The sequence below is a fragment of the Tiliqua scincoides genome, chromosome 1 (assembly GCF_035046505.1).
Source record: "Tiliqua scincoides isolate rTilSci1 chromosome 1, rTilSci1.hap2, whole genome shotgun sequence".
Taxonomy (NCBI): domain Eukaryota; kingdom Metazoa; phylum Chordata; class Lepidosauria; order Squamata; family Scincidae; genus Tiliqua; species Tiliqua scincoides.
Genome location: NC_089821.1, coordinates 68,617,839 through 68,645,368, shown reverse-complemented (window position 1 = coordinate 68,645,368; position 27,530 = coordinate 68,617,839). Strand labels below are relative to the sequence as shown.

The window sequence follows — 27,530 nt, the reverse complement described above, 5'->3', positions numbered from 1 at the left end:
GGCAGCTACTTCTCACCTATTTGCCCTGGACCTGAAGCTTCTTGCATTGATAACACCTCATGTTCCCACAGGCTGCCTAAAGGCCACTCTCCCGCAATGCTGCCAGGTTCATAGTCTTCCCCTGCATCTCCTACAGAACATCTACTACTTCCAGGTAGTAGCTGTTGGTGCTGCTAAGCCCTTCCCCTTTATGATTCTACTGACCTTTTTCCTTCACTTTTGTTTGATTTCAATACCTGAGGGCCTTTATAGTCTGAGGGCCAAACCACACATTATATTAACAACATGCTTGCCCCCATGGTGCAATTTGTTTTTCAGTGTCAAATACAGCAGTTGCTGCAGGATTGAGAAGAGTGATTTGGAACAGGACCATGACAGGCAGTTAGACTTTAACCCTTTGCTCCCATTGTAGTCCTGAACTGCATTGGAACTCTGTGGTTGCTAATGGTGCAAAGGAAACTTTCCTCCCAGGACAAATGGGAATATTTTTCCTGGATCAAATACCAAGTGCAACAGAGGATCCTGATCACTGTAGGACAAAGGGTGAAGTCCCCTAAACTGCAGCCCTGACTTGGATCAGGTCCCCCTACAGCAGCCATCTGCGACAAAGAAGTTGAGCACATCACTCCCAATGATGTGCATATACAATGTGTAGCCTGGCTCTTCTAAATAAAAGAAAGCACCTTCCATCTGCTGCTCCTGCAGCAAAAACACTGCATTCCATGAGGAGCTGTCCTAGGTGGCAGGCTACAACTTCCTAAAAGTAAGGACTAGAATAGGAGAGCTCCTAGGAACTGTAGGAACTCTGTCCTTGAGGAAGGGTGTTCGTGAAATGAGAGTTAAGAGCTGGCTTGAGTACTTCTAAGGGAGCTGTGCCTGTGATTTACAGGTTTATAGGAAGTACTTAGCCAATGTGAGCAAATATAAAGCTAATTGAGTAGCTCCTCCCAATCTGTCTGGGGAGTACTAGGGTTTCTGGGATCTCATTCAAAGTGATTATATAGCTCCCTTTCTGCTAATTGCCATGGGGCTTGTCAGACTCTCCCACAGGACAGGATATATTTGGGGCACTCACATGAGAACAGGATAGCAATTCCTTCATGATGTACATGTCAAAGATCTGGCGGCTCTTAATAGCTCTATCCTCCTCTGAGTCCAGCTTCTCGTACTTTTTGATCTGGAGAAAATCAATGAGGTCACTTCCGAGGCATAAGACAATAAGTTCCAAGAATGTACTCCTTCCCACAACAGGCTCTATAAAGTCTAACAGGGGAAAGAGATGCTGCAGAGACTACACACATTGTCTGAAGAACTCAAACACTGTTCTTGAAAAAAGTTCTTCAAAATATATTTGGAAGACATAATTTGTTTGAAGGGAGGAGGGCAGCTTCCCTTAGGGCCTTGGTGGTGGTGACAGAAAATCAAATGGGTGGGGGCTGTGCATATACCTAGTCAAAGGAACAGGAACTGAAGGTTATAGGGAGAGGCAAGGAAATTAATAATATCCTGAAACTCAGTAGGAGCCCTCTCTACTTTTTCAAATCTATTTTTTATTTCAAATCCAGACAGAACAATATAGACTGTGCACAAGCACCACAATGTAAGAAAACATGAAGTACAACAACACTGTTTGGCTGTTAGGTCTTTAAAGCCAGTATTATGGCTGAGTTCAACCCCCTCCAGGTAAAAGATAAGATGTTCCAAGATTTTGACAAAAGTTATAAATGCTCTGCCCTACAGACTGGTTTCCATATCACAACCCAGAGACTCCTCCTGTATCATCACGTTTCCAGCTGAATCAAGAGAAGAGGTGACTGTGGCTTTGCTTCCGCTTGCCCACCAACCGATCTTTTTGCCTGATTTCCTTGCTTGAGATAGTGAACCAGGCTTTAGTTATGCTGCATGGCAAGGTGGGGAGCACAAAAACACAAAGAAAAAATGGGTAGGAGAAGCCACAGCTGCTTCATCTCCCAACTACGTCAGGAATCTAAAAGGTACAGACATTCCTTAAATGTAAGAGGGGAATCTCTGGGTTGTGAACTAACAGTACTCATTCTGAAAGCAAAATTGCTTGTGCTGTAGCCTTTCACCTTTCAGGAACAGTCTCCTTGCCTTCAAGAAAGACTCCAAAGTTCATCTCCATATCCCAAGACTACTTTTTGTACATGCAACTCCTCCCTGCTTTGCATTCAAAGGGACTCAACTCTGCATGTGCCAACATTAAAAAAAGGGGGGGGGCCTGGTTTGACTAAACTGAAACCATACCTATCCCCACTACAGGCCTCACCTCTTCATAGAACTCCACCAATGGTTTGGCTTCCTCCACCTGGTTCAGGCAAAAGTCTCGAAACAGCAGGAATCCTAAGAAACACACACAATTGTCAAGCAGTAAGGGACCAGTGTGCCTCTAGTTCCCTCCTCCAGGTCTGGCAGCTTCAGTCAGTGCCCCCAGAAGGTTAAGGTCCCTACATTCCATTCCTTGGCAATATAAACAACTGACAGAGGGGGCAACTTGTCTGACTCAGAAGAATGTGATAAAAGCACCTGTCATCCATAATGCAGTCACCATTTTTAGAACACATTACTTGTCCTGCAGGAGGAGACCAAGGTCGTTCCTGGTCAGCACTCTATGGCCAATCAGATCCCACTAGAATTGCCAAGTTGTAACTGAATGTGGTGCACCTACAAGGATCGAGGAAGCAGGGAGTCAATATGGCCACTGGTCCTCCTCTCCCCCTTCACTTTTAACCAACAGCAGACAAAGGAGGAGGTGAACTAAGGGACCCAAGGTAGAAGATGTTGTAGATGCACTGTCTCCCATTTCTTCAACACTTTCAAAAGGATTATGCAACATCTCTGAGTTGTAGCCAAGCAGACCTTCAAGCAAAGTATGACAGTGATAAATACACAGGGTTTGCTGTCTTTTCAGTATCAGGTGTTCAGAGGTATACTGCAACCTTCATAGATGGAAGCATTCACTTGTCATGGATAATAGCTGATATCATATCAATCAATTTGTCTACTCCTTTTCAGAAGGTCATCTAAACAAGTGGCCACAATTGGGTTTACTTAAAAACAAACAAAAAAAAATGTGCCTTTAAACAACAAGCACAAGGAAAGAATCTGCAAATATGAACTTTTTTTAACAATTTGCATCTTCATGATGATGAAAGCTTCACCTGGTGATTTTACACTATTATTAACCAAACTTCTGTCCATATAAAAACTAGTAACTATGGTTACCCAATTTATATTTACTGCCATAAAGTTTAGAAAGCCGCTATCAAAAAAAGAAATTAGAATTTTAAGATTTCCAGCAAGATTCTCTAATGTTTTTAATCTTGCAAAAATAACAAGGTTGCATAAAAGACCCTCAGGGATCACAAGTAGCACACAAGCCTTGCCTTCTTCTGGGGGGAGGGGCTCCTCCTATGCCTTCAATAGCAGGTTGGCACAGAGAATTAAACAGGAGAAACTTTTCCCATCACTTCATCCCCATACTAGGAAAAGTAACAAATTTTTCAGTATCAAATGTCAGGCAGCTACTTTTGTATGTCAGGAAGATACCAGAGAAGGGTCAATTTAAAAAAGAAAGGGGCAACAGCATTGCTCACACTTGTCCCCAGTCATCTTGTTCCTCTGTCAAGGCTAGTTGTGACTCATCATGCCCAATCTGCATGTTAAAACAGTCCTATAAGCAAACTATCATGTAGTCACTTCAAGGGAGATCATAATGGGTGACTGACCACAGCTCCCCAGCTCATGCATTACTGTATATACATGCAACCATACCTATACATGAGTTTCCTGCAGTGGATAAAGTGGTCCTTTAATAACCTTAAAATGTGTATAAAGTGCAAATGAGTCTTACCTATACCAGTTACAGCAAAGGCAAAAGGAGAGCCACAAGGGCACTAAATCCCCCCACCTGGGGAGCAGCAACAGCCTTCTCATGCAAACACCAACTTCTGTCTTGTCTCCCTTCCTGATTGAGGGACATACTGTGCAATACCCACCCAAGCTTTCTGCTAAACGGCTCTTGGAGCTCAACCCTTCCCCCAGCCTAGGCATGCACCATCCCAGGTGAGAGGGGAAGCCAAGAGTCTGTTGGGAAAGTGACAGGAGAGCAAGGAGCAAAGGGAGGGGAGAAGGGGAGGGTGACAATGGGACATGTTGTGCGGAAACCACAAGTGGCCGTGGGTGTGGGAGGAAGCAAGAGCATTTCCTGTTGGGGCGGGGTGTAGTAACAGAAAGGGGAAACAGCACTGCATGCAGATGCTGGGCTGTGTATGGACAACAGTCCAGTGTCACCCAGTCACTAAACCCTCCGCAGCACAAATTTTTCTTTATCCAGATGCTCCCAGGAACAATAACCTTCCTTCAGCTATTCTAATGATGGCCTCTGGATTAGTCCACTATCTGCTTAAGGCAGATTGGCAGGTGTCTTTTCCTGATGGCATCCTGTGCAATTAACAACATGATAAAGAACTTTAGCAGGTGACGTTTTCCTCCTCAAATAATGTATCTCTGAACAAAAGCTTCACCTGCTCCTCTGACAGTTGTCCTCCACAGATAAAAACTGACATGCCTATTTTCTAAAGGGGGGGGGGGAAGAGAAAGCACTGAAAGGGCTTCTGTCCCTTAAGGGCACAGAAGGAAAATGTACTAGGCACAGCTTCTTCCCTGATTATAGTAGCCCTGAGATAGGAAAAGCTACAGCGAGTGACACTTGACTTCCTGAGGCACTCTCTAGGACACAGGACCCTGCTGAGAGACTGTGGTCCTGGAAGACCTCAAGGAGAACAGTCTCAAGCCTTAACAAAGCCAGGCACCTCAAACCCTCTTCTCAATCAGTACACCTACCAGTGAAGCAAATGTCCCCTGAATTAACAATGAGAGGGAGAACAGAAATAATCACTGACTACACAAGAGGAAGCAGAATTTCTTCACTGACCTCAGCATTTTCTCCCCCTTCCCCAATTCATCTGTTCAGCTCTTAACTCCTCCCCAATGACTTTACAACACCAGCCTGGGATACAACCCTGAGCAGGCACAAAGGAGATAGGACTCATTTTAGAAAAGGGCATGTTTGCTGGCACAGCTTTTATCCTCCCTCCCCTCCAAAATTCCCTCTCCTACACAAATGTGAAAGCTACAGGAGTCCTGGCCTCCCCCTGCATCTGACCACTATCAAAAAGAAGGCTTACGCCTCGCCTGAATGAAGGTGGATGGTGTGCTCTCAACAGCTGGATGAGACAGATTCAGCAGGTGAGAAATCTCCTGTCCAAGAATAGCAGTAATAAAGGAAGCAACACCTGTCACTCCATTAAAGGCACAGAACCCTTTTTCAGGTGAAAGGCTGGCACCTTTATGAGGAAAGCCAAAAATCATACCCAGGGTAAGGAGTCCCTCACAACAGTTTTGTAGGTATCCTGCAATCCAACCCCCTTAGCCCCCTGATATTTTCCTGTTCAGACCAGCGACTAACCCACAGAACCACATTCAATTACTTTTGTCTGAATTCACATCCCCATTCAGAGACTCTCCTACTCACCAATCTTCTGCAAAAATATCTTGTCAAATGTCACCTCACCCCGGTCTTCCAAGTATTTCTGCATAACACTGCGGATGCTGCCAAGAGAAAAGGCACGTGAGCAGGGACTAATTGGGAAAAGCTTCTCTTCAGCTTTGCATATTCTCTCCAGAGATTCTTCCCATAAAGAATCACAACCAGAGGAGACTGTGAAGAGCAGATACTTGCCCCTGAGACGGAGGGACAGCTCTAGTACTAGGTACTCTAGGATTCACTTATGGATTAAGAACAGCTAGCCCTTTAAATGAGCCTTTCACATAGCACAGACTAATCGGAACAATGAGTAGATTCCTCAATATAACAGCAGAATGAAAGAGAGATTTCTTGAATATGTAAAGCTTATATAGTCAGATGAGTGGTACTTCTAGCTCAGAGCTGTTGTACAGTGTCAGCTCCAGGGGCTTCAGACAGTATTTTTCACCACTGCCTGGTGATACCTAGGATTGGCCTGGCATGCAAAGGAGGTATTCTCCCACTGCACTATAGTGCAGTGCAGTACACAAGCCTGTTGCTTGTGTCAGGCTACAATCCTATGCACACTTACTTGAGGGTAAGCCCCACTGAACATGGTGGAGCTTACTTCTGAGTAAACATATATAGGATTGCACTGTTAGAGAAGGGTTAGCAGTTCCACAATTATACCTAACATGCTGTGGAAATCAATCAAAAAGCTTTCAGATAAAAGAATTCTTCTTTAGCAATAAGATACAGGTTCATATGGGGTAGGCTTGTGTAAGAGTAAATGGGTAAGGCTCCCAAATTTATCCTGGAACCATTGCTATGAATAATCCACCAGTTTTGTAGCATGAGGCGTTTGTTTACCCTTCTAGCTGCCTCTCTTAAAAAATGACGAGGAGAGATGCGAAATGCCAAACAAAAATGGGACAAGAGTACCCTTAGTTGAGAATGAACCTGAAAATTCAAGGTCTAAAAGTATACTGACTAATCTCAAAGATTAGTTGGCGAGACTCCTAGCTGGTAGTTTGGAAAATGTCCTAGACTTAGATGGTCTAACCACTTGACAGAATCACGCTAGGTTAATGTATTACAAAGGCTAGACTTGGTGCCACTGACCATCTTTCTGAGTTAGACTGTGACCTGGTTTCCCCTGGAGATATTAACTGGTTGAGAAACTTTTATCTGCTGCATTAGATAGCTTGATTTCTTGAGGAGCATCGCATATGAGTGCTTATAACCTGCTCATGAAAATCTTGGAAAGATGCCTTAGTATTCTCAAACTCCAGTCAAAAGCATATTTTATTTTGGAATTCTGCTTAATTCTATGGATTGTTTTTTCTTCCAATATCTTGATCCTAACCATGTTTGTCTAAAAGGAAATCACAGGGTTTTACTCCTAGGATGTATACTTGGTAATTGTTCTTCTTGACCCCAGCATGCTGTTTTCTCCCGCAGTGGCTTTTCTGCACCTCTTTTTAGACTGTGAGCCCTTTGGGGACAGCGAAGCATATATCAATTTCTTTTGCTATGTAAACCACTTTGTGAACTGCTTTTTGTACAAAAGCAGTATATAAATATTCCTAATAAAAATACTTCTAGATGAAGGCTTCTTTGTGACAAGTGCAAGTCAGATTTGAAAAGTGCATCTTCTCACACCCCTTGTCAAGTGTGCTGAGTCAGCACTCTTGACACTCACTGGGCGCAATCCTAACTCCTTATGTCAGTGCTTTCCACCACTGACATAAGGGCAATGCAGCTCTTTTAGGTAAGGGAACAAACATTCCCTTGCTTTGAGAAGGCCTCCATGAGTGACGCCCAACTGCAGGATGCAGCACACGTCCCATTGGCACCGCTATGCCAGTGCTAGAAAGCACTGACATAAGGGGTTAGGATTGCACCCACTAAGTGTATAGATCCTCATGCTGTTTGAAACAACCAAGAAGGATTGGTGCGGGTAGCATAGCAATTGTGGTATAAAGGAGATATGTAGCACCAACCCGCACTAGCTGGCACATCAAAGAGGCATGCTGCTACAAAAGAGTGGGGAAAGGGCCATCTGTAAGTGCTTTTAGAACCAATGTATGCAACAGTTGGAACTGATGATAAAACGTCTTTTGGGCTATTCCATTTCGGGCTGCAGGTGTTGTATGTCAGGGACAGGAGTTATTTTTCTGAATGCTTCCGCCATGGGTGGGGGAAATCCCTTCACAGAAAATGAGCATAATGGAGATGGTAATCCTTTTTCCTGAGATGCATGCTTCTTTTTGTATGTGTGATTTTTAAAAATTTATTTATTGTAACATGGGATGGGAAAATTGACAGGCGGGAGAGTCAGAACAGACAAAACAAACTATTTATTTACCCAGTGTGTAATTAATATGTGGAACTCCTTGCCACAGGTTACAAGTCCTGATGACTGTATGTAACCTCTGGATTTCAGAAGTAGCTTATCTCTGAATGCCAGGGACAAGGAAGTGGCAACAGTATACAGGTATCTTATTGCCTGTATGTTCCCAGAGGCACCTGGTGGGCTACTGTGAGATACAGGAAGCTGGACTAGATGGGCCTTTGGTCTGACCCAGCAAGGCTCTTATGTTCCTGCTCCCAACTGTCTCCTAGTAAGTCCAAGCAGAGACTTACTAAAAGGCAGTAGGAAGCAGCAGCTGCCACAGTCGTCCACTATCTTCTGATAAGCCAGCGAGGGGCCTAGGGCACAACAGGGAGGTTTACCAGGAAGCGGTGGAGTGCAGGTGGTTCCTGACACCATAGGAAGTAGCTGGTGCATGCACATGCTTTTTCAAACATAGGGAGTGCACGAATTAGAGAAAGATCACAGGGCTTTTGCCTCAGTGTTCCCCCATAAATTGAAGGTAGTACTGAAGAAACATCTTTGGGAGGTTAATGCGGGGGATGTGAGAGGAAGGAGAGAAGAAATGTGTGAGAGATGATGCGGTGTTTTTCCACTCCTCAATTTGGGGTCGGGGAGAGTGAAGGGTAGATGAAGAGTTTGCTGGGTTTTGTACAAAGACAGAGGAAATAACTGGAGGTTTCATAAATGTTTTGGTCTGAGTTATTTCCTCTGAGAGGACTATGAAGCAGCAGCTATTTCTCACATATGGGGAACATGGTTTTGAGGAGCTCTTAAATCTAGTGCCCCATAGGGGAAAAATATCCTATGACTGAGATGGAAGAGAGGCGGGTGGAGGAAAGATGGATGGTTGTATTTCTGGTAACTGGCTGCTGTTAGAGGACTGGGATAATATATCTCAAACATCTCCATGACAACCCTCTCCAGGGGCAGGTCCAGTTGAATGATAGCATTAATATTATTACATAAAGTGCTTTGTGTGGAAAAGGATTTAACACTCATTATCTGGTTATCCTTGCAGTGTCCTGGTAAGGTAGGGATGTGAGGATCATTATTCCCTTTATGGGAGAAGCTGAGCAGAGACTTGAACCTGGGTCTCCTAGCTTCAAGACAATTGTTCTACATCAGCTGCATTTGGGCCAGGCTTGTAAATAGCTGGTTGTCTAGAGTGAAGAAAAATTGATTCCAGGTTATTAGAAAAGGGTGTTTTGGTAAAAGATCATTCTCTTAAGTCACAAATGGTTCACTGATGTATCTGTGGCCAGGTGGGCTAGGAAAAAAAACTCTGTTGTGACTTTATTTGCAAGACCCTTCGAGAAGAAATTGAACTTTATTTGCAAGACCTTTCAAGAAGAACAGTCAGTGAAGTCTGAAGGGCTGCCTAGATGGGATCTAAGCATGCTGGTTTCAGCTCGCTGATTCCTGATTCAGTTTCCCCCTTGGTAAATGATGTGCATTAGATACGGTCCAGGAGGGTGAAAAAGAATGATAACTCCCTCGAGTTAGTTAGTTCTCTTTGCAGAGACGCTTAATGAGAGGCAGTGACCTACTAAAAATAATCAGCCAGCTGTTGACAATGCTCTTGTTCGCTTAAAGGCCAATAGGGAGGAAGTGGGAAGTTGCTTGCAAGTATCCCTGGGCATCAGTTTGCTTTAAAAAAAAAAAATGCTCTTGTGAATTAGGAGGCTTTGGGGAACACTGGTTGGCTTCATACCCAAGCAGAGAAAAAGGAAATGAATGCACAGAAAATCGTTTAGCTCCCTAACAGGAAAAACAACAATGTGTAGTGCAACAACAAGTAGAAGAAAAACTTCCCTTACCTCTCTGACATATCTTCTCCCCTCCCCCCAGCCTTTGCTGACTTCTGCTCTCTCACAAATGCCATAGCTAACTTTGCTTTGTAGACAAATGCACGGGGGTTTGAGATAAACTCCAGGAAGGAACAGGGATGCAGTAGATGTTATGGAAGCCAAGAGACATGGGTTGCCTTACTCTGTCTCTCAATGCTACAAATGCTAATGCTAGTAGCAAATTCAAATGGTCTACGCCCACAGGTGACACCATTTCCTGGCAGCAACACTGAAGTCTCTTCCTGATGCTGGCCTCTGATTTTGGTGGGAGGGACATGACAAATAGCACCATAAGAAGGGGTTGGCTAGAATATGGTTGAAGCAGGAAGTGGAGTGTAGCAGAATCTATTAAAAACAATAATATAGTAATTGATGCTAATAGGAGCTCTTTCCTCCTGCAGTAAATAGCAACTAAATCAAGTCCGCTTGTAAATCAGGACCATAGCAAGAGGAGTGTTAAAGCAGTGCTACAGCTTGTGTTCCTGAATCTTGGAGGTAGCCCAAATTGGTTGCTCCTAAGCCCATAAGGACTGTAATGCTTTGAAAACTGCATGTAGTTTGACACTTAGAGGTGTTTTTTTTTTTTTCTGTATGGAGTAGCCTAGGGCCCAGAAGACCTGTGTTCAAATTCTCAAACATGAATTTCACTGGGTGACCATGGAATAGTCTGATCAATCTACTTCACAGGGCTGTTGGGAAGATCAAATGGGCGGGAAACCATGAATGTGGTCTCAAGATCCTTGGAGGAAGGATGGGATCAAAATGTTACAATGGAACCTCCTCTGACTAAAGCAATTCAAGTGGTTCTATTGAGCAGCAGCTCTGAGATGCAATTCACTTTGACTTCCTTTTGGAATGACTAGGTAAACAAAATCCTTCTCCTTAGGAGGCAGAGTCACCTGGTGCAGAAGCTTCAGGTGGGAGAAACCTGGGTTCAAAACCCCACTCAATGGCAAACCTCATTGAATAGCTGTGGCCAAATCGCAGTCATTCAAACTAACCTCAGACAGAGGTAGTGAGGATAAATGTTGCCTCCGAACTTCTTGGAGGAAGATACAAATGTAACAAAAATAAAATATATTGTAAGTATCTTTGTTACAGTTGAGTAGAAGGGGAAAAAAACCCAAAGTGTAGGGGAAAGACATTTATTAGGGCCAACTAAACTCTAAAAAAGTAGCCAATAAGCTTTTGACTTCATCTGACTATTGAGCAAAATGGGAGGAATGGCAACAAAGCAGAATATGACTGAAGAGCCCCAAGAATTGTAGTGTGTAACATTCTTAAGGAGGGGTGCAGAAGGGTTTACAGAGGCTTTAAATAAATTAGGGCCCAATCCTATCCAATTTTCCAGTGCTGGTGCAGCTGTGCCCATGGGGTGTGCACTGCATTCTGTGGTGGAGAGACAGTCACAGAGGCCTCCTTAAGGTATGGGAACATTTGTTCCCTTACCCTGGGGCTGCATTGTGGCTGCACTGGTGCTGGAAAGGAGATTGGACAAGTTTCTGGAGGAAAAATCCATTACGGGTTACAAGCCATGATGTGTATGTACAACCTCCTGATTTTAGAAATGGGCTATGTCAGAATGCCAGATGCAAGGGAGGGCACCAGGATGAGGTCTCTTGTTATCTGGTGTGCTCCCTGGGGCATTTGGTGGGCCACTGTGAGATACAGGAAGCTGGACTAGATGGGCCTATGGCCTGATCCAGTGGGGCTGTTCTTATGTTCTTATGAAAATTGGATAGGATTGGGCTCTTAGTCTCTGCTGGATGCAAGATATTTTTCATCACTTGGCACAGAGGGTCACTGAGATAAAGAAACAGAAGTGACTATTCCCTACCGTTTTGAAAATAAAAAATCCCTTCAGCAGTTTTGCTGATGATGTTTTGTTCTTGAGAGTGTTGGTCCTTCTATTATTTTAATCCTCAGCAGCCACCTGCACTGTAACGACAGGGCCCTGAGCTAAGTCCTATGAAAGCGCTTTGGGTAAATTCCTCCACTTCAAGAGACAGGTGAAAAACAGGAAGTACCTGGGCGAACTGCCCACGAAGCAGTTAATGCCAGTCTGTTGTGGCCACGCTGTCTGCGGTTTCTGTAAATCTCGCCTATCTAAGTGGGGGTAGGCTGCTCACTCAGACAGATGTACACTGAATTGCTACAGTGTATCCTCCTGAGCAGGACTGAGCCTCTGCCAAGAGCACATCATGGGGCACAAAAATCAGTCTCCTAGAATCCTGCTTCTCATTAAAAAATAAATAAAATATTAAAAAGCAAGTTTTCAGAATGCTGACCTACAAAGACAGTGGATACGTGCAGGGTGTAGTGAACTCTCAAAAGTGGCAGGACACTGTGCAAACAGAATTTTCAGTGGCCAAGTGCCCTTTCCCATGGCTACCTTGGCCATTTTCAGTGGCCAAGTGTTTCCCATGGCTACCAGAAACAGAAAAAGTAATACAAAAAACAAAATTATGCAAATATACTTAGTTTGCATACTTTGCATTTCAGTGTGGCCTGTAAACAGTTTTTCTTATCATCTCTCCATTACAATCTCTTCCTCCTGGCTTGGGAGCTGGGCTACGCTCAAGAGCTTATCCATTTGATGTTCTCAGCTGAGAGGAACCAAAAATTCCTTCAGCCTCTTCTCACTGCATGTCCTTCTCAAGCTCAGTCAATTGTGGTAATTCCCGGTTTTTCCATTTGCTTCCAGAATGGAATGTATGGGGCCAAGTTTCAAAATCAGAAGAATCCCCTCCGTAAGATGGTCAGAAGCTAATGGAGAGAATTTATCTTCCAGCAGATGTCCTGGGCCCAAACAAACCCACCTCTTCACACCTCCCCATGTTATCCTTCCCAAGATATCCTCACCATTCCAGTGATAGTTGTAATTCTGCTCTTCAAAAAGCCCCATACTATGACACTAGCTTGTGCAGGTCTCATATTCCCTGATCTTCTTCCAAGGCAAGGCCATGCTTCCCTAATTGGCAACCTGACCTCTTGAGTGTGGAACTATCAGCATTTAAGGTATCTTTGACCCCTGACAAACCAATTTCACAGGTGCATCCTACCATATTTGAAGGGCAAGACCCACTATTGTGTACACATACAAACACAAGATGGATAATGGGCTGGGGTTAAAAAAAAAAAAGTGCAAGACCTGTTGATATGCTGAATGAAGGTGGGGAACCAGTGGCAATGTTAGCATAACTGAGGTTAGGTTTGGGCCTAGAAAGAGATGACCTTGAATGAGACAGGGCAAATATAACTTGCTCTGTAAACTCAAGACAGCGCTCTTAAACTGTATTGAGGGCTATGACCCTCACAATGGGGGCTGCCAGTGAACAGTTATTGATCGAGGGAGTCAAGTGAAGAAAGTCAGTTCTTTGTTTCCATCTCAAAACAATTTCCTCTTAAGCCTATGACATTAAGTTCCCACAAGAGCACTTCCATGTTGAAACCAGCAGCCCTATGAAAAACAAAAAGGTTGGTGTTGAGGCAGCTGGTGGGCGCCTGGGGGAAACTGAATGCTGAACTAGATAGGTCTTAGACATCTAGCAGGGCTTTTCTAATAGACTTTCCGTTTCCCATGATAGCACATCTGCTTCATCCTCTGAAAAAGTAACTTCAATTCCTTGTTCCCTGGAATTTGAGCTTTCTTAGTGTTCCCTGGTACATTTGAGCTTTCTTAGTGACCACACATCCATCTCTCATCCATATCTCCCCCCCCCCCTTGTTGTGGGAGGCTTGATCTGAACAGACTTCTCCTACAACTGGGAGGGGCCAAAGTTTTTGGTTAAAAAAGCAGGACAGGCCTGATGTCACAAGGAAAGATGGGGTGAGAGAAAGTGGCCTGCACTTGACAACATGTTGTAGGTGTAGGAGGCCTGTCAGGTCCAACCCTGTTGCCCTTGGTAACTACTACTTGCTTGGGAAGAAAAGGGTAGCTAAAGCTTGGTCAGAGTAAATCATGGACATCTGTCCCAACTGGATGACTGGCTGGAATTACTTGACTGAATGTCCCAGGCCCCCTTATGAGCCTCACAGGTATCAAAGACCCTTGTGTTAACCTAGGGCCTGGTCAAACCCATTTCCCCGAATCTGCTGTGAGCACATCAGTGACCTTGCAATGCATTTACACAGGCTTGCCATGTTGTTCGTGCGGCCCCAGTTCCCACTCAAGTTCAGGGCAGCGAGAAGGTGGGCAAGCCTTGGGGGCCATCTGCGATCACATTGCCCATCCACGGACACTTGGTGAACAGTCTGGGAGGTGCTCTCAATTCCCTGCCATGGAGGCATGATGAGAGATTCTCCTCCAGGCTCGTGAATGGCCCCAAGTCCTGCACACAGAATACTGAAAACAGTAGTCTGTGTGCAGAGGCCGTGGTTAGGGCATCACGAGAATGACCCCAGGCGCTGCCAGAGCCATGCTGTGAGCATCACATCCTCATAACATGTAGTGGTACAGAGGTGGGATGGCTCAGAAGGGGGGGGGGAGAAAATACACCCCACTATATGGCAACTAGTCAGCCTGCCTGAGTCCCTGCTGAAGTCAACAACTGCCTATTACACATGCATAAAGAGAAAGCATGGGGGGATTATGACGTGTAGACAGATAGGGGAAAAGAGGAGAGGAGGGCTTGCTCCTCTATGCACATGGGCTAAAGAGGTGGGGAAAGCGACCTTCGGGGATCGGGCCGAGCGAAGAGGCAGGAAGCAGAGAGGGGGCGCCCTGACAATCCATCCTTCATGGTGCCCACTGAGTGATGCCCCCTCCCCACCCCACGCAGACGGAGGGGGTCCAGATTCCCCCCAGGAGAGGCCAGGGGAGGCGGGCTGCTGTGTTGCAAGGCACACACGCACTGCACCCAGCCACAGTCGTCGGAGCCACGCCGCCACCGGCCACCTCTGCACCTGCCCCCCGCCCCGCGGCTCACCTCGGCTCAGGTAGGACGATCTTCTTGCTGGCTCGCGCTGCCGGGGTGGACTTGCTCTTCTCCATGGCCATCAAGTAGCTCACATCGGCGAGCACAGCCTCCAAGTCGGCCATCTTGCCAGGAAGGATTCCTTCTGCTTTCCTTCTTGCACAGGCAGCGCTCCGGCTCTGCTCCCCGCGGGCGGCCTCTGCGGCTCCCTCGCCTCCTCTTCCTCGACGGTGGGGGGTGCGTGTGTGTCTCTCTCTGCGGGGGAGAGGAGTGGGGGAGGGAAGGAGAGGGGATCTGGCCCCCCAGCCCTCTCACAAGCAGACCCACATGATGATGCCTGGCCGGAGAAGCAGCAGCAGCAGCAGCGGCGCTCCCTCCTCAGTGCCGGGCTCGGGCTGCCGCCGCCGCCGCCGCTTTGCGCCCGCTCCCTGCTCTTGGCGTGCGCTCCTCCAGGGCAGTGCGTGTGCTGTGCAGGGAAGGCTGCTGCTGCTGCTGCTGCTACTGCTGCCTGTCAACGCGGAGCGGCGGGAGGAGGACAGCGCGGGCAGGGGGCGGCCGCCGCCTCCTCCTCCTCCTCCGTCAGCAGGGCTGCCCGCTTCCTCGTCGCGGGGCTGCTGCGCTCCAGGACTGCAGAGGGAGAGGAAGTGGCGACGGAGCAGAAGCAGCCTCGGGCGAGGGAGCCCCTGCACGGCGTCGAGGGGGAGCAGTGCGCCGGGGGCTGGAGGCAGCGGAGCCCCAGCGCGGCAGCACGCGCTTCCTCCTCCCCGTTGCGGGTGCTTTGGGTCCTGCTCTTCCCCAGCCTGGGAGTCCCGGGGCCGCCGCTGCTGCAGAGCCTGCGCGCTTCTCCTCGGTTCGCTCTAGGTGCAGCCCAGAGCAACAGCGCTGGTCCAAGACGGGGGGGGGGGGCGGGAGACAGGGAGGGCTGGAAGCCTGCTTTGTACACAGGCGGCGCTCGCAGCTCGCCCCCTGGAGACTGCGGCCCGACTTGCACTTCCCCGGGCTAGGCCGAGCAGGGGCACCCCTCGGGTGCAAGCGCCGCCCGAGGTGAGGCGCTGCAGAAGGTGCTGAGCTCCATAGACGCCGCCTGGGGAACGGGAGGTCTGAGGCTACCACCCCTCTCCGCTGCACTGCCCAGCAGTGCCCCAGGCGCGCTTCCCCCCCTGGCAGCCAAAACTTGGAAGCCAAGCGCTGCAGCCACCCGGTGTGGCAGAAGGGGGGAGAAGGCGCCCTTGTTTTGCATTAAGTGCAAATGGGGCTCAGCATCACCCAGGACTGAGAGACAAATGAAAGACAGACAGCCCTTCCACACTTTCCTGGGAGTAAGCCCCGTTGACTCGAATGGGACTGACTTCTGAGTAGACATGCCCACGACGGGGCTCTGAGGCTGCAATCCTAGCCACACTTTCCAGGGAGTAAGCCCCATTGACTCGAATGGGACATGCTTAGCACTGGGCTCTGAGCCATTTCCAAGGAACACCCGGGGGACACCTGAAGGGACTTTCAATCTGTGACCCTTTCCCAATATTCGCATAAAACACTAACTGGCCCATCTATGAGGCCAACTGAAGCCATCTCTTCAGGCAGCAGATTTGTGATGGTGGTGGTGGGAGGTGTGCCCATCTCTGTCTGCCTACTTGCCTCTACCAATGCTCCTTCCTCCTCCTCTTCCCACTCCTTGTATTGGAAAAGAAAGAGGGGGACAAGGGGGGAACGTGGAAGGGGGGAGAGCACTGTGCCCCCTAAGCTGCGCAGCTTGAAGTGCATCTCACACCTCAGTGCCCTGGAAGTGTGGTGACATGTGACAGCATCGGGGAGCATCCAGAGATGCTGCTGCAATGCTGCACGGTGACAGAAGGTGTTCGCGCAGTGACACAAACCCCTTCTGGGAAATATGGGAAGTGAGTGCTGCACTAGAACATGGGAGAGGGGGAGCAGATTTGCACATTTTTGGGTACAAGGGGCAGCATTTGGAATGGACTTGGAAGGCTTGGGCTGGTCCTCTGAGCATAAAGCTAAAATTTCCCTATGATCCAGAAAGCTTATTTTGAAGCTTAGAAACCATTGATGTTTTGTCATTTGATCTCTCACTCCTCATATACTAACACAGGAACAATTAAAATTCAGTCCTGTTATGTTGTTCTCAAGGCAGAAAGACTGTAGTTTGCTGTGTACTTAAAGGAAGCACTATCACAGTAGGTAAATATCCAGTGTACATCAGCAGGTAAAGAGTATATGTGTCATGTAGGAGCACAATAGGTCATCAGGTGTACAAGTGTGCACAAGTACAGTTCCCTCAGTTTCTGGATATAGAGAATATTCAGGCATGGAATAGTTCTATTTTCTCCATGTAGTAAATTTCCCATATAGGTACAAGGCCCTGCTTTTGTATCAACTTGAGACCTTTCACAAATCTGAGGCCATTCCATCCGCAAAGCTTTGCTTTCCCAACAGAGGTCCAACGTTTACTTGAACAGATCCAAAAACCTTCTGGCGTCATGGCTCAAAGCTCAACCACACTTACCATTCTTATGACAATAATTAATGGAGCAGCATATTCTTTAATTGGGTTATACTTATCAGGGCTTTGAGTCCTTCTTTTGGCTGCAAGGTATTTGAGGCAAATTATACAAAACCAGGCCTCTTTCAATATTTATTTTAAGACTTCCCTGGAGAAAAGTCCATCTATGCTTATTCTGTTGTTTATAACAAAACAAAAATGGGTCTTTTGATCAATATGCAGGGTAAAAGTGACTTACTTTAAACTAGGTGGATGTTCAACCTGCCAGCCTTGATTATGGGCTGATTCACACATGCATGGTCACCACACTAACTGCAACAGCAAGTACAACCTCCACGATGACAAGGATGGACCACAAAAGATTTTATACCATCAATTGGACATTCATATCTTCTCTTATCAGCTCAATGCAATTATGAGCTGATAATCTCCATTTAAAATTCTCGTATTTTAAATGGAGAAAGTCAGTTGCCGCTCATCAGGTGTACAGAAATCAACTTAAGTACATGCATGGGTGAAGCATGGCAGGTCCGCACACACACATATAACACAGATCCCCCAAATCCATTTAATGCTGTTAGGCAAGCCTCTTTATAAAGGGGTAATCAGACCCTACCAGCTGAACTGTCTTCCTCAATATGACTACACTGAGGCCAAACCAAAATGCTTTTTATTAATTCAGGTCCTGTGGCTTACAGTGTTATTTCCTCAAACAGCCATACTTCTAGTTACCCTTTTGTTTTCAACTTTGCATACCTGAGTGACTTTGACTACAGGTATGAGGAATGCACCTATGGAATGGTGTATGAGAGGGATCACATTTGGAAGATGCATACGCCTCATTTAAATGCACATCAGTAGTAAGCTTCTATTTTGCAACTCCAAATCCCTTCCCCCTCCCTGTCACTGTGGTCTTCAGTTTCTAAGCAGGGGCAGTTAGTTTACTAAGAATGCAATTTACGTTTTTTGTCTTACATGTGAAAACATAAGTCCTGTGTTCCTTGAAGATACTTTTTTTTCCTAGTTAAGACTACATCTAGGTTTTTTTCCCTTGGGGATTTAGAAGCAGATGCATAGACCATATTAGTTCCCCTTCTGTACAAGCTAATGAAAGATGTGTGGTTACACTAGAAATCACCTTTCTACACAAAGGCTTTTGTGGTGATATATAAGAATTCAGCTAAAAAATGCACTCTAAAAGATGTATTAGAAGTGTATTGTGTTGTGTACCTGGATGTACTGCATATGTATGGTAAAAATGGTATGGGCAGCCCTGCATAAGATGCCAGAGAGCAGGTTAGCCTGCTCCTTATCTGCTAAATCAGCACAAAGCAGGAGCTGGGAGTTAAGTGTTTTGGCTCTGCTAGATCAGCTCCTGGGTTCTTGGCACCCTGTCATTGCAATGCTTGCTAGATAATGAGTGAACAATAAGGTTACTTGTTACCCAGGATTGCCTGGAACAACAGGCTTGTCCACTCTTTAGGATAACCTTCCTTTTATGCATAATGTTCAGAAATAAAACGCAATGAAGGAACAGGGCCTACATAGTATCTCAGGCTTGCTCTCTCTCACTTCCTTTTGCTGAGTCGTTATTCAGAATAAGAAAGTACCTCCCATTCCGTACTGTGAAAGGCAAAACATCACCAATAGTACAATCGTTCGAAATATTTGTTGGTTTGGGTTTTTTTTAACTTTTTTTTTCCTTGTATGGCTTATATTGCCACTTTGGTGTTGCAACATTTTTCATCCCCAGTAGTTTTTTGTATGTATTTCAAAATCTGTAGGCTCCTTACTCTCATATAGTGCCATAGAACATAATGAATGTCCCTTACTGTAAAGTCCTCCACATCCATCGCTCTGTTTAACTGGCCACTCTCCTTGCCAGCAGGAATTGAGGGGACTAAAAACACTTACAAAATACAACTGTCTCATTAACTTTACCACCTTTTGTTGTATGTGCCTGAAATGTCTCTAGTATGGCTCCAATCTTAACTTGGTATGCATACTATTGTGTACTGTGTGTGCATATTTTTTCTTTTTCCTTTTTACTGGTACCCCAGGTAGCCTCCTAAGTCAGTGTTTCTCAAACTGTGGGTCAGGACCCAGTAAGGTGGGTCCCCATTCATTTCAATATTTTATTTTTAATATAGTAGACTTGATGCTACCATGGTATGTGACTGCATTTGGGGAAATGTTACATATCTGTACTTTTAGCAGGCTACTATGTATATGCTTTTTACAATGATAGTAAATTGAACTTATTCCTGGGTAAGTAAGGGTTGGATTGCAATTTAGGATTGTTAAAAATTTTCCTGCTTGATGATGTCACTTCCAGTCATGACATCACTTCTGGTAGGTTCTGAAAGATTCTCATTCTAAAAAGTGGGTCCTGGTGCTAAAAGTTTGAGAACTACTGTCCTAGGTGAAAGGAATGATCATGGTCATAAATGGAACAGAAATTCATGATTTTGAGAGAGTAATTTTCTTTTCACACAAATATATAGCACGCTATGTCTAGATTTTTCCACCTGAGGCTTGCTCTTCACTGAGGTCTGTAGATATAGTGCACATCCTTACTCCCAGTGTTTTGCAACCGAGTCCTATATAGGAGACAGACTTATATAGCCAATACACCAGTCTCCACACTTCTGTATGGGTCCCATCTGTTGCTGAATCTCCTTCCTGATGTAATCTTGCATTCATTCCTTTTGCCCTGATTGCTCCTCACATTTTGTCCCACCCTCAGTCCCCACCATGTCACTGGCTGAGCACTGTTCTCATAGTAGGCCAAAAATAACAGAGCAGTCATGACTACTCTTACCACTAGCAACTTAGGAGCAACAGTGTAATAGTCCAAGCAGCTGAGAAGCCATCACTGGGGTCTTTAGGAATTAAACTCCAGTGTTCATACACATTCTGTGTGACATTAATGCTCGTTACAATATAACACAGCTTTTTGAGTGTCAGCTCGCAACTGCATTGGAGCAGTTGAGTTGAGGCTTAGGAAGGGACTGTCAGCACTTTCTGCTTGTAGGGTAGGTATGTGGTGAGCTATTTGATTCAAATTCTCTCTGTGTGTGTCTTTCTCTCAGTGTGTATGCACACATGGTTCGCTGCATGCACAGCTGCCAAAGCATCATGTTTTAATGGCACAAAGCCACATAGCTTCTTGTTTGTGATTTGTGTCCCCGTTTTCCCTTTAGAGTGAATGTTCCTTATCCTTACAGTAGCAGGGTTAGAGATATTATCTTTCTTCTCAATAATGGATCAGAGCAGACATGGGTGTATTCAGGAAAGGAGACAAAAAACCCTCCCCCCTTTTTGTTTAAAAGTAGTGCAAAATGCTTTGTAAACCGTAGTTAGCAATTCTGGGAATTTGCCATTAGAGCCAACTGAAGATTTCTGAACCGTTTCCTAGAAAAACAAATTGCAACAGGATTTCACTTTGACAACACTTTTCAATTGCCAAACAAAACTGTGCACTAGGACATCGTAAAGAGTAAGTAGGACACTGCAGCATGAATCTTGGTAAACTAGAACTTGTGCACACTCTCAGATGTCAGCATGCTCTAATATGTTAGCTGAACATGCCACAGCACTTTGCAACAGCATAGTAAAATGCCTACTTTTTTCTTCAATATGTACAGTATTTACATTTTCCTGCTTTATTTCTATCAGTTCCAAAAGGTCTAAAGAAAAACAATATTTTAGAACCATCAACACTCTTCCAAGTTGATTCCAATAAATTTACACTGATGAGGTCACATTAGCAGTCAGTGCAGGCATTTGGAAAAGTTAACATGGACAATGTATGTTCTCAATGTATGTTTTCAGGGAGGATTCTATGTCTCCTGATCCTTGGAATTATTATCCCTCCTTCTTTTTCTATTTCTCATCTATACAGGCAAAGGCTGAGTTGAATAAATGTCCTTAGATGGAGCAGTGAAATCTGAAAATAAGCTTGTTTACTGTTTCTATGAACATAATTTTATTTGAATGTGAAAGGAAATGTAGTTGATTCTGCACTTATTTATGCATGAATTAAATGACTGGGAGGGACCACAAAGTCAACAAACTCCACCCTCCCTCCACTCATCTGGCCCTTTCCCTGACTTATCTATATAATCCAGAGGAAAAAGACTAAGTAATGTTTACCAATCCTATAAAGTGTGCTCAGCAACACCTTATACCAGAAGCCATTGCATCCTGGAGATGGTCATCTGCTTAAATAGGCGTTTGTGGAAATGCCATATTTGTGGCCAGGAAATGCATCTACACTGGTGTCATGACCTGGATTGACCCAAGACACAGTGCTGCCTTGGTCGGGATGAAATGGCATGCCTGACCTTCATAGCATGAAACCAGCATACACACTTTCAATCAGGAGGTTGAAAGCCCATGTGATGGCTCATTGCCAATCAAATGCAATGCATAACCCAGAGTTGGGGAGATGGGCAACAGTGCAAACACGCCAATACGCTACATAACCCAGGTTTTTAATTTATTTTGTCCCATGTCAGATGCATGGCCCATGGTTAATAAAAAACAATGAAGAGTGAACAAATCCATATGCTTTTATGCACTGCAAACAGGGGCTCAAGGAATGAAGAAAAAGGGGGAAAGCAGCCAGATACGTCATCCTGCTACTCCCAACCCACTGCCAGCAGTCTCCCTGTGGACAAGGATCTGTCTCTCAGAAGAAAGGAAGGAACCCGCCAAGTTTAATACCAAATAAGCAGCAAGAGAAAAAAATTGGGGAAAGAGTAGCACTTCACACCACATTCACTCAGCTGGTCTCCCTCGGAGATTTGAGGCCTTCTGGTACTGCTGTGTCATTCACATGTGCAGTCTGCAAACGGCCTTGCCAACGAGAAAGCACACTGACGCAGCTGCAGTCTGGTCATAGAGTGGCATACTCACCACTCTCATGGCCTTTTCACATGCGCACTTAATAGTGCAATTAGACCTGATGGAGTGTTTAGCAAGTAGGAGGAAGAGCAGAACTGCAAGGGGAGCACACTACAGCCTGCAGCCTTCTCAGTCTCCCTCCCTGACACCCAGGGCCAGGTGATCTCCTGGTACCTGAGGCTGAGTGCCAAATGCTGCCCCCCCTTTCTTGGTGTTGCATTAATCCCTGCTCCTCCTGCCCCCAGATCAAAAAAGGAAGGAAGGGATGGGGAAGGAAGAGTAGAGGAGAGTGGCAGAGGCACTCAAGAATATCCCTCTCCCCTTCTCCACACTACCTCTTCCACTCCATCCCTCTTTTCCTTTTCCAGGCCAGGAAGTGGGACAAGGAGTAGTAGAGGTAAGTGGGTGGACAGATGTAGGTACCCCTTCCCATCTGCTACTTAAGGCAAGTGCTTCAGTTAGCCTCATGGATGGGGCAGTCCTACAGACACCCTTTCACCCCAGATAAAGTAAAAGTTAACACCTCATTAGGTCTAATTGTACTATTAAGAGCATGTTTAATGAGGTCCTTTATAGGTGCAAGGGGCATTGTTAGTGCCTAAAGATATCTGAGATTGAGGACAAAACATTTTCCTCTTCCCACACCCTTTCTCCAGGAAATTCAGGGTGGCACACTTCTGTCCACACCCACACCCCTTCATCTTCACAAAAACTTCTTAGGAAGATTATGCCAACAGTTGGTGACTGGGTCAGGGTCACTTCAGAAGTGTTGTGGGTGAGCACAGATATGACCTGGTCAAACACTCTAACCAGTATAGCACACTGCCTGTTTATATAGAGACTTAATCCAAAATCCTATCACTTGATTTTTAGAAGACATGAACTAGTTCACACATAGAAATGTAATAGCTTCATTGTTGTTCATTTAACCTGTTGTCCTACTTTACAGAGTTGTAGTAAAGGAGATTAGACAAAACAGAGGATACACAGTATTGTCAGGCATTCTCAGAATACAGACTTCATGCAGCGTTTGCAAATAGAAATTGCTCCAAATCTGTCAATCAGTTTCTTGAGGATTATACTTGCCTTCCATTTAACTATTTGAATAGTTCCCTCTTGTCATAAAACCCTCAAACTGTGCTTAAAATGGAAGGTACCTTTGGTCCTCGAGGAGCAGCCCATGAAAGAGTTTGTATTTTAATACACAGTACATAAATATCAAGGGCCTTTAGCAAAGTTAAACATTCAGGCTCAAACATAATTCAAGTTCTAATAACCATTCATAAAACATTGGATGGAATCCAACAGAACAATACTACCAAGAAAAGCTCATACCCAGGAAAGAACACATGACCTATGAAGGTCCAGGAGGTCAAACAACATCTTACCATCAGGCACTATGATGTATATCCCAGTAGCAGCAACTCAAACAACATTGCTAGCAAGTTCAAACACATAAGTAAAATCACTCAGACCTAAACAGGCATACCCTGAGCTAGAAACTCATGGGGCAACATACAGCGTAGTTTGCTATGGAGGAAAAGCTGAATACTACCCATAGTCAATCAAGGAACTGCATTTCACCTCCTACTGAGGGTCCAGCTATAGGTGGGGCATGCTTTCAAATGAGCATTAGGGTTGCCAGTCCTCCAGGATTGTCTTGGAGCTTCCAAAGGTCAGCGCCAATCATCAGGTGACTACTGAAAACAATCCTGAAGATTTGAACAGGGCCTCCAAAAAATTCCAACATTATGTTGGGGAAAAAAAATCTCCAGGAATGACTAGTTGCAGAAAGGCTTGGTGACTCTAGTGAACATTCACAGGGTCACATTTCGCATGTCCAGAATATTCTAGAAGCAAAGACTGGAAATAAATAGGCAGAAGTGTTTGTGTACAAAAGTAAATATCAACACCCATGTTGTTCAGTGGAACACAACAAAAGTCTAAAAATGTAGATGACCAGAAAATGTTGGTAGTTCTCTCTCTCTCTCTCTCTCTCTCTCTCACACACACACACACACACAGAGAGAGAGAGAGAGAGAGAGAGAGCCCTGCACTGGCGCAGGAGTGTCGCAAATGTACATTTGAACCTCCTCTAGAGATAGCTGGGCTGGCCCAAAGGCCTGCACCAGCCCACAGATGGTAGAACAGCAGCTGGAGGGGGTACATTTGCATCAGGCTGGGCAGGCCGGCACAGGGCTGGGACAGGGTGTTAGGAGGGCATTCCAGGGGTGGGGAGGAGGGTTTCTGGATAGAGGAAGGGTGGCCTGGGAGGCAGATCAGGCCAAGCAGGGGGATGGGGTCAGCCATAGCAGCACAGGCTGTATCCTAACCCCAGTCCCTGGCCTGATTGGCCACAGGCATGGCCAATGTCTTACATGGGCTATTTGGTTTTGTGCCAGCACAGATCAGAGTAGTCTCATAGGCGTGGCTGAACTGCTACATAGGGTAAAGAAAAAAATATCTCCTTACCCTGAGTTGCCCTCCAGCCACCTCCTAACCACACTGGATACCGCATAGGCTACTTGGCCTGCCTATTCTAGGACAGGTTAGGATTGGGCTGCCCATCCCTATGTTATTAGGGCCAATGATAATCATAGCTTAATCAAGCTAACCTTTGCATTAAAAATACTCTTCCTCAATGTAGATGTTAAACAGACACACCAAAACAAAAGGTGGGGAAGAAATAAGATGTTTGCAGAGGCATAGAAGGTGACTTTTGAAATCAAACATCCATCTGTCCCTATTTACCAGGGACAAACTCTATTTCCTTGTACCTGATTCTGCTCAATCAATGACACTTTTCTTTTTTTCTTGTAGAAATTCCTTGTTAAAATTCTATTAGTGTGAATGTCTACAGTTGTCATTCTTCAGGGTTCAGCTCCCTCCTCAGAATCTCTAGAAATTATGCACATTAAAGTACAGTAAATACACATTCATGAACAGTGCAGTGATAAGCCCAGGGGTGTCAAACTCATTTCACATAGCAGGCCAAATAGCATTCATGGTGCCTGCTCAGGAGTGACATTAAGCAGGAAGTGATGTCATTAAGCCATTTCTACCCAAAGTTGCATATATGCAGCAGGGATACGCAACAGGAACCAAATGTGTACACCTATAACCAGGCAGAAATGGGTTAAGCAGATGATGGCTAGAAAGCAGCACTTTGTTCTCATGTAGAAAATCATTAACTCAAAATGACAGAAGAGAAGATGTGCAAATCTCAACCACATTTTCAAGATATGGGAGAGCCCAATTATCATGCTGGCTTCCCTTTCAGCAACACCAGTTCTGCTAAAGCATCACTTTGCAGCTCAGTAGCTGAGAGATGCTCTTGAAACCTTGGCAGAAGCAGCACTGCTGAAAGGGTGGCCTGAGTGATAATTGGGCTCTCCCAGCACTTTGGCAGAGTCTCCCTCTCACCTTCTTGGTCTGCCCCTTCCCCTGTAATATTCCTTGCCTCCTGAATCCTCCTTCCCCCAATAACAACTTGAAGGTGCCATTTCACATGCTAGTGCGGCTCATTCTGACTGTTTGTAACATATAGGACAGTTGTGTTTTTCCACCATATCTTTATTGTGTAGGAACAGGACCTTGTTTTGTTAAAGCAGAATAGGAGAGACTATGGAATGAATATTAAATACAGTCTACATCACTGTTTTCTGGAGTTGGGGGTATGTGGGGTATGTGGGGTATGTGGGGGGGGGGATATTCATGCAGCAAGCCTTGGTATGAAAACAGAAACTTCAGAGGCGAGACTCTATTTCCAACTGTGTGCAATGTAGAATGATATGACATTATAATTTGACAGGTGATACCGGAAGTTCTTTCCATTGTACTCTTTACTAAGAACTCTTCCACTTCCTTTTTTTGTTCAGCATCCAATCTGAGGAGCAGTTTTGTGAAATCCCAAAATTAGTTGAAAGTTTAAAACTGGTGGGGCAATAAACACAGAGGAAAAACACAAACACCCCCAACGCACAGAGACTACAATCTCCATACAAAGGGTTACTAAAGTCCATTGTGTGCCTTTTGCATAGTGTGACTGCCATGGCAGAAGATGGTAACTAAACATTGGGGAGAATGAGAACTAGGGGAAATGGAAACATTAAAATACTTACAGTTCCTGGTGAGTCCCAAAGTACCACCAAATGATACAATTCAAGCATATACAAGCATATACAATATACAAGCATGATACAATTCAAGCATATTAGACAGATCATAACCCAGGTCAGACTGAAAAGAAAGCAGGAGTGAAGAATTGCAGGAGCAGGTGGCTCCCTTTCTGGAGCAAAGTCATGGGTCAAAATTGCACATGGTTAAGGAATTAAGTAAGTAGTTCTAGAAAATATGTACCCATTTTACAGATGAGAAACACCAAGTTAAGTCCCAAGGGCAAGCTGTAAATCCATGGCGGAGAACTCAACTATAAACACAGATGTCCTTTTATCATTATTACAGCCCAAGCCTATAAATGTCTGCTGTACTCAGATGTAAGTCCTATTAAGTTCAATGGGTTTTCCTCTCAAGTAAGCGTGAAAAGGACTTCAAAATAAAGTACACCAATACAGAAAATGGTTTTGCAAAATAAAGTACGCCAACATAGAAAACACACACAAGCATGCCTCTCATTCAGTAAGACAGGCCTTTTCTGGGTGCCCCACCTTCAGACAGAGATTCACATCATTCCACTTTGAGGAGGGAAAACAACAGCCCAAATCCCACTCCCTCCATCTTTTTCTTGCATGCACATAACTGCACTTCCCCTCCCAGAGCTGCCACTATTGCCTCCTGTGTCTCCTGTCACTCCTTCTATACTAGCTGGATGGGGAGGCTCTTGGGAACAGAACCTGCAGAACCGGATTGCTGGTAAAGGCCAGCAATCCTTTCCCTGACCCCAATCACACTCCCGGAAAGAGTGGAGTGCCATTGGGAACAGGATCATGACAGTCACCTCTCCCACTCCCCACCCCCCCACTCCTCCAGCTCCACCATTGTGATCTTCAGCAGCAATGCTGGAGGAGGAAGTAAGCCCCCTTCTCTCTTGGTCCCCAAGAAGCACATGATACATGGAGCAACTGGGCAGATGGAAGGCTGGAGGTGGTAGTAGAAGCTTGTGGGGCATTCTGCCAGTTCTTTGGTTCCCTCAACTAGCATTCAAATAAGCCACTTTGAAAAATCCATTACAGGTTACAAGCCATGATGTGTATGTGCAACTTCTTGATTTTAGAAATGGGCTATGCCAGATGCAGGGGTGGGCACTAGGATGCAGGTCTCTTGTTGTCTTGTATGCTCCCTGGGGCATTTTGTGGGCCACTGTGAGATACAAGAAGCTGGACTAGATGGGCCTATGACCTGATCCATTGGGGCTGTTCTTATGCACTTCACCCCACCTCATGAGGCCAGCCTTCGAGAG

The 27,530-nt window shown here is 45.4% G+C and overlaps 1 protein-coding gene across 1 annotated transcript in view; it reads right to left on the bottom strand.

The window, feature by feature from the left end:
- GRK2 (G protein-coupled receptor kinase 2) overlaps nt 1–15,534 on the bottom strand; it is a 44,501-nt gene extending 28,967 nt beyond the window's left edge. The window contains exons 1-4 of the mRNA XM_066611467.1: nt 14,698–15,534; nt 5,555–5,631; nt 2,288–2,361; nt 1,076–1,177 (exon numbers count right to left, since the gene is read on the bottom strand). Coding sequence (XP_066467564.1) covers nt 1,076–1,177; nt 2,288–2,361; nt 5,555–5,631; nt 14,698–14,810 — 366 coding nt within the window. The 5' untranslated portion in view covers nt 14,811–15,534. The remainder of the gene's footprint in view (nt 1–1,075; nt 1,178–2,287; nt 2,362–5,554; nt 5,632–14,697) is intronic.
- Between the last annotated feature and the right edge of the window lie 11,996 nt (nt 15,535–27,530).